General features: G+C 42.9%; 1 protein-coding gene across 1 annotated transcript in view; it reads right to left on the minus strand.

Moving 5' to 3' along the window:
• The window catches only part of LOC143893632 (calcium/calmodulin-dependent protein kinase type II alpha chain-like), a 77,220-nt gene that overhangs the window by 63,120 nt on the left and 575 nt on the right, over positions 1 to 13,525 (minus strand). The window contains exons 2-3 of the mRNA XM_077399202.1: positions 12,569 to 12,683; positions 12,280 to 12,333 (exon numbers count right to left, since the gene is read on the minus strand). Of these exons, the coding sequence (XP_077255328.1) occupies positions 12,280 to 12,333; positions 12,569 to 12,683 (169 nt within the window). The remainder of the gene's footprint in view (positions 1 to 12,279; positions 12,334 to 12,568; positions 12,684 to 13,525) is intronic.

Below are 13,525 nucleotides of genomic sequence, written 5' to 3' on the forward strand. Positions count from 1 at the left end.
ATAATAACGAGAAGTCGATTATTTAGTTTTTAACACATTTAACTGCAAGCTGTATTTATTAATCTGTAAGTTAATAAGCAACCATTCTTAAATTTTGATTTAGTTTCTAATATGTAAAATTTCTCAAGTTAGAATCTTACAATTAGTGTTAGATTAAGAAAGATTTAGACAAATATATTTTTTATAACGTTTGTATGACACGTGTCAATTTATTAAAATTATTTCCGATATATTTTCACATTTACTATTTTCAAAATTCTCAAACTCTGAAAACATGTGTATGTGTGAATGTGTATCCAGGAGACTCTACACGCATATCGATCCCGCTAACCAAAGTAAGAAATAATTAACATAGATCTCCCTTGGTTCCTTCAACTTTACGCACTAAAATAAATCGCGACGATAATAGCGCGGCTAGAATGTCACGCTAATGCGTTCCATATTTATAGCTAGCTGGACCAAATTATGAGCGAGGACGAGAGTGCGATAGCCCTTTCGCTCGCGAGTACAGCCGCGTTCCCACAAAAATGTACTATAACTGACATTGCGCAAGACATTGCGGTATTATCGGACACTATTATATTATAATAAAAAATTAAAAGAATATGAATCATTGGACACACACACACACAAATGCGAAGTATACATATAAGATTACTTATCTCGTATACTAATTATTCACTGTTTTGAACATATCATGAAGCGATATATGCTTATAGAAAATCACGTCGTGCCCCTATTGAAGATAATAATATATATATATATATAATAACTCTCAATATTATATATATATATATATACATATAAATTTTTTATCGTTTTGTCAAAATTAGGATATGCGACAATAATAGCGAAAGAGTTCTATTTCGGAAAAGCGAAAACTATCGAAGCAACATTCGCGGAATTAACCTGCGCACCAGCCTAAGTATATCAAGCAAACTGGAGCACATTTGTATATCGACCTCCTTCGTCACCGCGTGCTAATATGTTAACCTATTAATCAATATCTCCTTCCTTGGGTTTATAAAACTACATATTTACTGTGCACACATGCAACAATTCCATATGTCTATATATGAGCATTTATACGCATTGTCGTTGCGCGCGCACGTGTATACGTCTGTGTGTGCGATAAACACACCCACCACATGAAAAAGCGTTGGGTTTTATCGATCGTACCTGGTTAGAAATATCTCTAGGGAAGACCCTCTCCGGCAGACACGTGGAGGACTGCCCTCAGACCTCAGTGCCCTCCCAACCGAGTACGAGCCGAGCCGAATACGGCCGAGTCCTAATGGCTCCAGGCTCGGACTCCGGCTCGGGCTCGGGCTCGGGCTCGGGCTCGGGCTCGGGCTCGGGCTTGGGAGACGTGGCTAGGCGAGGATAAGGGAATATTATCCAAATATGCGACCCCCTCGTCCCCATCCTTTAGGCCAGTTCTACAATCAGTCGTATGTCCAATGAGAAAAATTCGTTTTCGAAAAAGAAATTCTCTCATTGGACCATCGGCTGCGTGCCGACATCTGACTACGAAATACGACTGATTGTAGAACCAGCCTTACGAAAAATGACACACTAAAAATGTTGAGCAATTTCCAGGTGCTCCAGCCAATGTAATCAGAAATTAAGAGACTAATATCATCTTCTCGTCAATAAGCATGATTCACCATCGATTAGATATTTTGCAAATCTATTCCGCGATAGGTATTCATCTTATTAATAACACAGTTATTTTAATTACAGTACGCGAGTTAAACTAAATTGTAAGACTTTGTCTTTATAAGAAAAGACTCGTATCTTAGAATATAATGAATCATATCAATGTTTTCGAGAGATATCTTTTTGCAATGAATTATTTCATTAAAGATAACTCTTCGCGTAATGCATCATTATAAATATTAATATTAAACAACTTTCTGTAAAGTTTGCCTATTAAGTTACGTGCTCGTTTATAGCTCGCGCCGCAAAAGTTTAATGATTCTCTGCTGAACGCAAAAAATAGCCATCTCCTGTAATACAAGTATTCGTAATCTACAAAGCGACCACGTAGAATTCTAATATTCCGAGATTCGATCTATTTGCAACACAATGGAATCACAATCAACGAAATATCTGTCGATCTTCAAGTTCTAGTTTTAGAGGGAATTAAATCACGTTGGCGCGGTTGGTTTGCCAACTGCTTAATTTCCAGCATTCAACGCGGAAGGAAGATGCGGAAAGAGCCGTGCGAGCACCCTACAATTCGACGCAGCCGATCGTTTGCTTAATAGCGAACCAAAGTGCACGGCGCGTAAGTGCGCATTCCGGCGCATAATAATTGCGAGGCATTAACTGGCACTGTTAATTAATCGTCGGCCGTAGCAGCGATGGTCAACGATGTTCGGTCAACGGCCGCGAAATCTCGTTAAATCGCACGACCAACACCGAATATCGGGGTCTTTGTCCTCTCTCCCTCCCCCCCCCTCTCTCTCTCTCTCTCTCTCTCTCTCTTATCATGCTGTCGTTCGGATCGACCGAATCAAGTTCTCTCCGTCCCGCTTCACTTCCTCTCCTAGCGCGATGTATATGTACACGGTCGGTTCACCCGAATCGAGTTTCCGGCCGGCATTACGCGAACTCTCTCATCCGCAAGATCGATCCTGTGGCATTACCGTACCGACTGGCCAACATCACGGTGTCAGTGCCGTCACAGAAATCTAACGAGAGAAAGGTCTCCTTCCGAATCATCGAAGTGTAAATCAAATACATGACTGTAAACATCAGTAACTAGACACGTTTCTTGATAAATTGTGAACAAAATTTTTATTCGTCAAAATTTCGAGGCATTTAATAACTGGCAGATCATAGATGAAATTAGACCTATAACGAAATCATAACCATTGGTAAACTGTGAACGAATTTTGCACTTCTCTATAGACCTTGAATTTCGAATTTGATTTGAAAAATATGTAATGACAAATATTTATTATTTATAGCTTAACAGGTTATAGATATAAGTCTATACCAAAACGTGAAGGGAGAATTGGAAATGTAATGTGTATTAAATGCGATATATAAAATATCGAGTATAACTAATTGTAAGATATATATTTGGTGAGATTTAATCCTACTCTAATCTCGGAGTAACCATATTCGCATTACGTACCGCGCGCGCGATCCATAATTTAACTTTCATTCATTACAAAGACGTAATTTCAATAGGCAATGCGCACCTCTTCGAATAAATCATAAACGAAAATTATTTATTATCTATTGCGAGTGTAATAGCGATGATCGCGAATGATGACTGAATGGACTTTCGTCTGGACGTTGTCTTGGTTCGCGCGCGCATCACGGAGATCGATCTGCAAAAGCCTACAAAAATTCCTTGTAGCAATGCAAACATTCCCACGACCGTAAAAGCCGTGCTGACAGAATAAATAAATATACGGCGAAGCACGCAAAAAGACGCCGAAGCAAATAAATTCTCATCTCGCCGCGCCGTCTAACGCATATGCTCCTCTATTTGTTCTCACCGTCGTCGTTGCCATCTCAGTCGTCATAGTCGCACAAGGTCGACCGAATCGTCCGGATAAATCGATATCGACGAGCTACAAGCTATCAAAGGCGAGTTTATTACTCCTTTATTACCGTTGCCACCATCGCCATGCATCGAAGATAAGACAATCGAACGCAACTTGCTTCCTTCGCGTCTTATCTCGCGAGAGAAAAAGAATTGCGATTGATTGACTCATGCCGTTTCCTAAGTTAGTTTGGCGCAAAAATTTCTTTTCTCCCTTTTTTTTTTTAATTTCCTTCTGGCGTCATATTTCGAAATCTCGAACTCAAAAATGTATTTTAAATTCTTTGGAATTAAAGTGCATGGGTCTTACGTGCTTGGGGGGGGAGCGAGAGAGAGAGAGAGAGAGAGAGAGAGAGAGAGAGAGAGAGAGAGAATCCGTGATCAATACTGACAAGAAAACTCAAAATTTTAACCAGAGGAGATTACTGTCATATTTTTCCCTCTTTGACGTTTCATTTAATACGAGATTTCATATTTATGTAAAATTATATTTCTATACGAAAAACAGAATTTAGCACATATAAGCAAAGTTGCAAAGTTCAATTCATTGCAAAGCGAAGTATGAAATCACTTCGTCGTAAAATCAATCAAAAATTTGCAACAGATCGATCCAATTGTCTGACAACATTTTATACATTTGCCGACAATCTCAGAGATTTCCCGAGAGGACGAATCGTTAAAATAACGTAGAAATAATGAGGTTCGTTACAGACGCGGTTTGACGTTTATACCATTTCTAAATACGACATTTTTATTCCTAGCATGATTTCAAGCTCTTCCGCTTTACGGCATAATTTTCGCGATTTCTGAAAGAGGGGAAAGCAAAAATATGATGACATACTGCACAGCAAACGCAAAATAGACGCGAGAAAATGTTTGTCGAGACAAAATTTTGAGTGCACGCGGAAGCGAGTGTTTTCTATAGGAAACTTAAATAAAAAGATCAAAAGAAAGAAAATTCGAAAAAGGCAAAGGGGAAAGGGTCGCGCCATGCTCTACACGTATGTACATATTAAGAGTATAACACATTAAATGTACATCAAATTACACACAGTTCTTTAAAACCAAAATAAATATATAAAATAAATAAGTTTCTGTATATACCACAGTAAAAACGATCAATATTTTTCTGTCTTACTTCACAATTTACATGTTTACTGGTTTCAACTAAAATCAAGTTTATCTTTATTATATTAGCGCAATAAGACATCGTTGTTATTTTCCCTATATTACTTTTGCTATAGTTATATAGCTGTCTGTACCGTTACGTTACGTTTTATCGATCGACTGTAACGTTGCAAAATATCTAAATTCACGAAATACATCGATAACCGTCAAACGAAACGCACAACTATAATCTGTTGAGACATGGCACGTATCTATAGATAAAAAAATAGCGTGAGGCGTGAGGAGAGGAGATTGGCGGCAAGGAGGAAATAATTCATACCGTCGCATGCAATTTTCGCGGCGCGAGCGTGGAAAATATAAACATATACACACAATGCATGAGTCTCGTAAGTAAACCGTCACGGCGCGGCGCGAGGTGCGCGGCACCGCAAACGCTCACCGTCGATGGCGCTATTACTTGGTGCGCGACGCGGGAATTGGCATTTTCCTTCGTAGTTTTCGATAGAGCCAATATTTACCCACAGTCTTAATGTCAGCGTCGGTGAGCCGATCGTTGCCAAAATCAACATGCGGATCGGTTTGGCCGTAAGCAGCTTCTCGCTTCCGGCCCTGCACCGAGAACCCAAAGATCCGAGGATTAAATCGATATGCCTATATCTTTACAGTTTATATCACACTATACGCCCACAAGACTATATGCGCGCAGATGATGTAAAATTATACATTCATAATTAGCGCGATACACATGAACATTGCGTAAAGCGTAAAGGTATTTCGCTCCGAATAAATGAGTTAGCCATATATAGCTTCACAATTGCGGGATCGATGGAAATTACTTCCGCGCGCTATTATTTTTCGATGGAAGACCGTTTTTAGAACGGAGCGAAATTCGCGTGACATACACATATGCCTATTCCTAATACTGAATCTAATATCCTGTAATTTAGTTTACAGTTTATAAGGCTCTAGTATTAAAGTCGTATTCAACTCGTTGCGCATATATGCGCCACTTTTCCCGATATCAATTTCAAGGAAAATATCTCGTCTACTCGAATAGCGAATGTGACATCTGTTCAACATTTCACATTTTCACTTTGCTATCTGCTCTTTTACGCTCGTTTCAGTTCTAACAAAAAAAAATACGGAAATCTCGGTCAATTATCCGTATAAGTTTTGCTTTTAAGCGAAGTTTTTGCAAACTAAGCGTCTATATTTCGTACCCCAAAAAAATACAAAAATTATTCGGCCAATAATATTCGAAACCATAAATTGCGAAAGTTGACTATGTATAAAAGGGAAGAAACATGTAACCGTTATCAGTATTGCATTTGGTACTTGGAAGAGAAAAAAAAATGCCTCGAGGATGAAAACTATCTTGTGTCGATTACGTCCGCCAGTTATCATATATTCTCGCGTCACGCAGTGAAATCAATAATTATAATTAATAGGTATAGGTAAGAAACGATCATTCTCCCGACGAGATAGCAAAGTCTTTGCGCGCCGTTCGTGAATTATTCAACGGATACGGAAGGCGAGAGAAATGTTTTGATTATGCCGTGCCACGAATGCACGCACACGTATAATATATTAATATACATATCTCGCACCTACTATGGCGCACATGTGCCACACGCGTATGTAAAGACGAATCCGAACCAAGCGAGCGAATGTGAACAAACACGAATGAACAATTTGCTTCAATGCGCGCGAAAGGCGTCTCGTGAGTACCAGCGTATGTTCACCGAATTCACCCTCGTTGAAGCGAGTTACGCATTCGTGCGTTTGATCGCACTCGTTTACTTAGTGAATCCAACTTAACGCGCGTATTAATATACATATACAATACATATATAATCTTGATATTCATTCGTCAAAACCATTCAAAATCTAATAAACTCAGCAAATTTAAGAAAATATATATTTCTATAGAATTATAATTATGTTGAAAATAATAAAATTGGAAAGTAAATATTAAAATATTCAGAAATATGTAATATATAATAAATACATTACACATTACACGCACACGAAATCTACACGAACGCATCACAATTTTACTCTTTCGCATTCTCGCGTATCGCGAATGTTCCAAAACGACTGGCACTGATCTATCTGGTAAATCTGTGATCTATATGGTACTCGATGGTACTTGAAAACTGAATGACGCGTCGGTGAACGCACGTGGAAATGTGACAAAATGATTACCGTGCGAGAAATGCGAATAAATTGTTACGAATAATAACGTCGGAAAGTGCGGTGAAAAAATCATTTTATATGCATTTTGGAAAAATATCGATTATATATACTTTCAAAGTCCCGTAAATTCTCAAAACATCACCGAATATTCAGAAATCAAAGTCCACACAGCGACGAATTAAGAGGACATAGAGATAGGGGTAAAAATTGTTATTTTCACGTACACATTTATTGTACACATTTAAAAAATCAAATATCCACACTATCCACCTTAACTATCGCCTTTAATTATCGCATTTGTCACAACAATGCATAACACGACAAAATACATACGATGAATTATTCCGATAAAATTGGCGGAATGAGTATATATGTATATAGAATCATCATTGCATTCCACTATATTTTCCTTAGTGCCACAATTTCTACTATGATTTCTATTACACAATTTCTATTTTCAGCTAATTCAATGTTGGCGACAAGTTGGCTTTCAAGTATTTACGACTTGAATCACTATTTTCAAGTTTAGTGCATACGTTTACAATACGTACGAACTTACAAAGTAGCATCGTCACGTAAATGTGTGTTCTAAACAAGGTAAAGAATGACTTACCAATCTATACGGCATATTTCTCTCTTTGAATATGAGATTCTAAGCGCTTGCGCAATCATCTACTATTCTACCGTACAAAAATTTGAAAGTGGATCAAAATTATAACGATATACATATGTATACGTATTGTTAATCGTAGCATCAGGTACTATGCCTAATCAAAATATATACCGCCACCCGCGGTTAAAAGCGCCATCTCTTCTTTTTTTGGAACGCTATTATTTTGTATCGGCCTAATTAAAACAATTCTACACACTTTTATTAAGATTTTAATAATATAAAAACAGCAAATTTTTTTAATTCTTTACACACTCTACAGGTACGAGAAAATATTCGATAAAACGATAAACTCTGACACCCTGCGTACGATATGATCATCGTGAATGATGTGGAGAGCTTTTGAAAAGAAGAATCAACTACCATTGGACAGCAGGTGATCCGATATAACGCGTGTTTTAAGCACGCTCTAGTCTCCGTGTATTTATCAAGTATGGCGTAAACTCTGCCGAAAAGACGTGGGATGTGATCGAATATATTATTTTTGTGCACCCTTGAATATTTCAGAAACTGGAAAGTCATTATGTAGTAGCATAATACACGCGATTAACGATTAATCAGTTGCAAAATTAATCGTGAAAAATTGAGCGAGAGAGAGAGAGAGATCCTAACAGATAATAAAGCAATTTGTCGCACATTCTGTGTGCCGTGTACTTGTTTTACAAGATTAAGATAAAAAGCAAATATATAATTCGGGGAACTAGAACGTATCAGACCCTCCCCCCTTATGTTTTGAATTTATGTTGGATATGGTTTTATATTTCACAAGTTTCCAAATTATAGATGTTTATTATCATGAAATCATAACTCTCGCATACGTAAGTCGATACGATCGAAATACACCTTTCGCAATAAAAGTCGATAAAAATAAATAAAAATGTACAGAAAGATACAATTTTTATTAATTATTATACCTAAAAATATATGTACCATTACATTAATTATATCACTTGGAACTTGGACTTGAGATAAACGTAAAGCCTCGCATTTAGATCGACTCTTAAAATTTCTCGCACTAAGAAAACGTTTAGATATGCCGAAACATCGACACGTGGATCAGTATCTCGGAAAAAATACTTTCCTAGAGCAACATATGCGCAAAATATAATAATCTAGGTTGAAAATATCGATCGTATATGTATTGAAACAAAGACAGAAACTGTAATTAGGAAAGTTTAAAAATCGTTAGCAAAAATATTTCGTAGTTTTTTTAAAATAATACCGATACCGATTGAAATATACTTGAATCTCGCCCGCTTCGTTTCAGACGTCTGTCAAAAACAAACATTTTCACCCTACGTTAATTTAGGGCAACTCCCTCACTCCCTCTTAACTACTGCTCTCTCAACTACCGTTGTACACATACATAGAAGAATGTACGTACTAAAAATAGTCGTCGTTCGATAAAAAAGGTACAAAGGTTAAAAGGGCTAATACAACAAAGTCGAGCTAGGATGGCTCCGCGGTTTCTCGCAAAGAAGCGGACACGAGCCCAGATTACAGATTACCGAGTATCGTGCTCTAATAAAAAAGAGAACGCGAGAATATATCCACGAGTATCCAGTATCGGCATACTCGCCGCGGTCGCTCCGAAATGCGATTTACACGTAGCAAACGTCGAACACGTCCGTCACGCGGTTCTTCAGCGTAGCGGAAAGCGCTATAAATCGCGGGTACAATCTACGGAAACGTATGCATCGACGTGCATTCCAATATCAGAATACCTATCAATTTCTTACGCGTCGATACTTGTATCGGATCTTCTCGTCCCTGCACGAAATGTATCGTATATCGAGAAACACAAAGAGAACTATAACTGCAGCGATCACAGTTATGGATAAAAGAATCGATGGAGATTAACAGCTGGAAAATGTTAGTCTGTGCCAGATTTATACAAATAAATCAAATTCAACGCAAAATATATTATTGGAAACTACGTCGATAAAATATTTTTACGAGGGAGAGAGAGAGAGAGAGAAAGAGAGAGAGAGAGGTAGAAAATTATGATGGTATTTAGAATATATATCTCTACACATATATATATATACCTACATACATAATATGTATGTAACTAATTTTTTTTTTAACAAAGTTACATCAACTATTATACATATAAAGTTATACGAACTATAATATATTAACAGGTATTAACCCTACGTTCTAACGAAATTTTTGAATAGTTATTACGTATTGCAAAAGTAGCGCATAAATTTTTCGATCGCGCGGAGATCGCGCCGAGGAAAGATCTAGTAACTTTTAGAGATAACAGCGTGCAAGACTGCAAACACCTGCCGTCGCTCGTGCCACGAGGGTGGAGAAGATCGACGAGGGATGACGAAGAGGAGAAGGAGGAGGAGGAGAAGGAGAAGGTGAAACGTGGCAGAGGAACGAGAAAGGGGGAAGAGCGGATGGACAGGGAGATGGCAAGAGTAGGGTAAAAAGAAAGAGAACACGGGCGAGTGGAGGGCAGAGGGCGGAGGGTGGAAGCCGGAGGGCGGAGGGCGGAGGGCGGAGGGCGGAGAGCGGAAGAGACAAGGGGGAGAAGGTAACGAATAAGGTAAAAAGCGGCGCGACGACGCGACTAGACGCGATATCGATTCGGTAACAGATCCGCGCGCGTATACGCTATACACGATGCTCGAGCTCTGCGCTTACCGCTGCTTCTCGCGCACATCAGCGCGAGAAGAAAGCGGCGCGGAGAGAAACAGGCGCCCTGACGCTTTATATATAGAGACTGAGCGGATGGCGGACGCGGCGGACGTGCCCGTGGCGCTTAAATATAGACGAAATGCAACGGGGTGTCTCCCGCGCCGCGCGCGCAACGGAGAGGGAAAAGAAAGGCCTCAAGACTTGGCGCGACCACGACATACGTCGAGAGATCGAGACGAGAGCGCGTAGCACGCGCGGGACGCGTACGTGGAAGAGAAGAGGATGATAAGGAACGAGAGAATCCGGCAAACGTAGATAGGAGGAGGAGTAGGAGGAGGAGGAGGAGGAGGAGGAGGAAGGCGGTGACAAGACGTACCCTGCATACGCAGGCAACAATTATGGCCGACCTCGCCGCGCCGCGTCGTCCGCTACGTACGTCGATCGTGAATAACCGCGATCTGTGCGCACGTCCTCGCGCTCGCTCGAGCGCGTGAAAACGCGTCGATACGCGCGCGCGCGCGCGCGCGTGTCCGGCGAGGAAGAAGAAGTTGCTCCGTACTCCGAAGGCGGACGCCGCACCGCGCCGGCACGAATGACCGCGGAACTCTCTCCCCTCCCTCCCTGCCTCCCTCTCTCCCTCTACGTCTTCTCGTACGAATATTATCAGTATAGAGACGGGAAAAGAACCGGTCAAACGACAAAAGCGCGATAGAAGGAGGACGAAGCGTGCGCGAATGCGAGGGAGCGGCGACGACACGCGGAGCGAGCGGAGTAATCTCGCACGCTCGCTCGCGCGGCGCGAACAGGCGCGAATAAAATATAAAATTGCGGTACTCACTTTCCGAGTTCCTCCTTCAGGTCGTAGTTGTCACTGAACCGCGTGCAAGCCGTTGGCAAAGACATACCGAGGCTGCCCGCGCTACCGGACTCGGAAACACGAGCGCGAGAGACCCACTACCGGCCGCCACTATTACCGCACACACGCGCTAGGGGAAACTTCGCAGGTCAAATTCGATCGATAGAGGGGAACCGCCGCGGCGCTGCTCCAACACCGGGACGACGACGACGACGACGACGACGACGACGACGGCGGCGGCGGCAGCGGCGGCGGCGGTGGCAGCGACAGCGGCAACGGCAACGGCAACGAACGCCGACGACGACACTACGGACGAGGAGGTGGAGGGGCGATGATAGCGAGGCGGATCGCGGATGGGCCGGACCGGGCAAAGAGAAACGGAAAACTCGAAAGGCGGGCTACGCTCGTTCCGCAGGCTTGCAGCACCGACAAACGAGCGACGAGCGACGAGCGACGACAGCAACGAAGACGCACGGTCAACGGTGTGCGAGAGGAAATCTCGCGATCCGCGCCGCGCTGCCAACCGCGCGCGCTGCTTCACCTCTGTCGTTTGCGGGAAATTCTACCGCGACGCGTCCACGACGTACGACGTACGACGTCCACGACTCCGCAACTCCGCGCTACTCCCCAGTCCCCGGCAGATCGTTGACTGACCGAACTGACTCGCGTAGTGCGTGTGCGTAGTCGCCTGAGTCGCCAAGTCGCGCGGAGCACTGGCGATGGAGGGAGTGGGGAGTGGGCGGCCAGCAATGGCGGACGAATCGAATCGTCGACTGTGCGCGACGCGCGCGATGCGGCGCGCTCCTTCGGCTCCTTAATTCGCGGGCTTCGCGAAGGGCGAGGGCGAGCGTGGAATGCGACGCGCGGCGCGCCGTCGGGCGCAAACGCGAGATTTACTACTGGCGCGTTCGATTCGAACGACCGTGTCGTCGCTTTGCTCGAGATCTCGACGATCCACGCTCGAACACCCGAGAACCCGAGATGCCTCGTGCCTCGTGCCTCGTGCCTCCTCGTTATTCGCCGCGTTACTTTTTCGAATGATAATTTTTTGCTTTATCGAATGCATTTTCGTGTTTTTTATATTTTCTACTTTCTACCGTACCGCATCTCGCCTTTTCACGATTGTTATTTTAAATGCTTATCCACACGCTTGTCCGAAAGTTCGGACAGGTATGGGCACGTCGTGTCGAAAAGATTGAAATCAAAAAAATAACTCACCGGCCGATGCGCAACAGCGGAGTTGTAGGTCGTAGCCCTGCGATCTGCGATGATCTGTGACATAGAAATATTTTTGCATTAAATAAAGCAGTGCGAGAGTGTCCAAGAAAATGAATACGTACTCGAAATAAATAATTATTATATCGCGCCCGTTAAATTTCTAAAACGTTATTACTGCATGATTTTAAGACGTTGATGCATATTTCCGCGCATTAACTCGCTCGCGTAATTAGTGGGACCGACGGGAGAGCAAAATAATAAATAACAAATAACAATAACTGTAACTCACCTTGCGGTCGCCCCCTTCTCCTCTCCTCGATCGTCCTCCGTTGGTCCATTGTTGCGCTCACTCGCGACGCGAAGACGTTCACGAGCGAAAATGCCGAAAATCGACGATATCGTCACTTATGATCGCGCGACACCGAAAGCACGGCACTCCCGCACGGCGACGAAAGAATTACGTCGCGGTCGGAGAAACTACGAACGAAACTATACGATCAGCTTGACACCCACGACGTCGCGCCGTGACTTCCCGCCGTGAGTGACGTGACGTGACAAATAAAACAAAGATGGCGGAGAGAACGTCGCAAATCGCACGGCCAACTTCACGCCAGGAGCGACTGTCGCGAGAATGCGATTACGCCATTTTGATTAACCACGTGCAATTATAAATCATCGACTTATGAACGATTTATCTATCCTCCACGATCGCCAAATCGTCGAACGGTACGCGATTAATCAAACGCGGCGACACCCGGCGATTCGTGTGTTTACTCCGCGAATTCCGCGACATATGCGATACGGGCCACGGGCCACGGCCACGGGCCACGTACGCCGCGGTAAACGTGAGTAGTGGGGACAGAGTGGGGGTAGGGCCGCGCGTCGTCGGTTAGTTCGGTGTATGCCGGATACCGGGTATGCGAATAAAATCTACCCCTCTCTGTCCCTACTACTCGTGTTATCGCGGCGCCCGCGGCCCGTTATTTCTGACGACGTCGTTGCTCTCGCACATCGGGGAGTAATATACGAATCGCCAGATCCGCGCGTTCGGATTACAAGAACCTGCGATACGTCGAACGTGTGTGCGTTCGTTTGGTCCGGTTCTACGATCAGTCGTAGGTCGCGGAACGAAAACTGATGATCCAATGAGAAAAATTCTTTTTCGAAAAAGAACGTCTCTCATTGGACCATCGGTTGCGCTCCGACGTCCGACTACGCAATAACATGCGCGTAAACAGCCTTGATA

Source organism: Temnothorax americanus, unplaced genomic scaffold (assembly GCF_048541705.1).
Source record: "Temnothorax americanus isolate GAGA-0224 unplaced genomic scaffold, ASM4854170v1 Scaffold124, whole genome shotgun sequence".
NCBI lineage: Eukaryota > Metazoa > Arthropoda > Insecta > Hymenoptera > Formicidae > Temnothorax > Temnothorax americanus.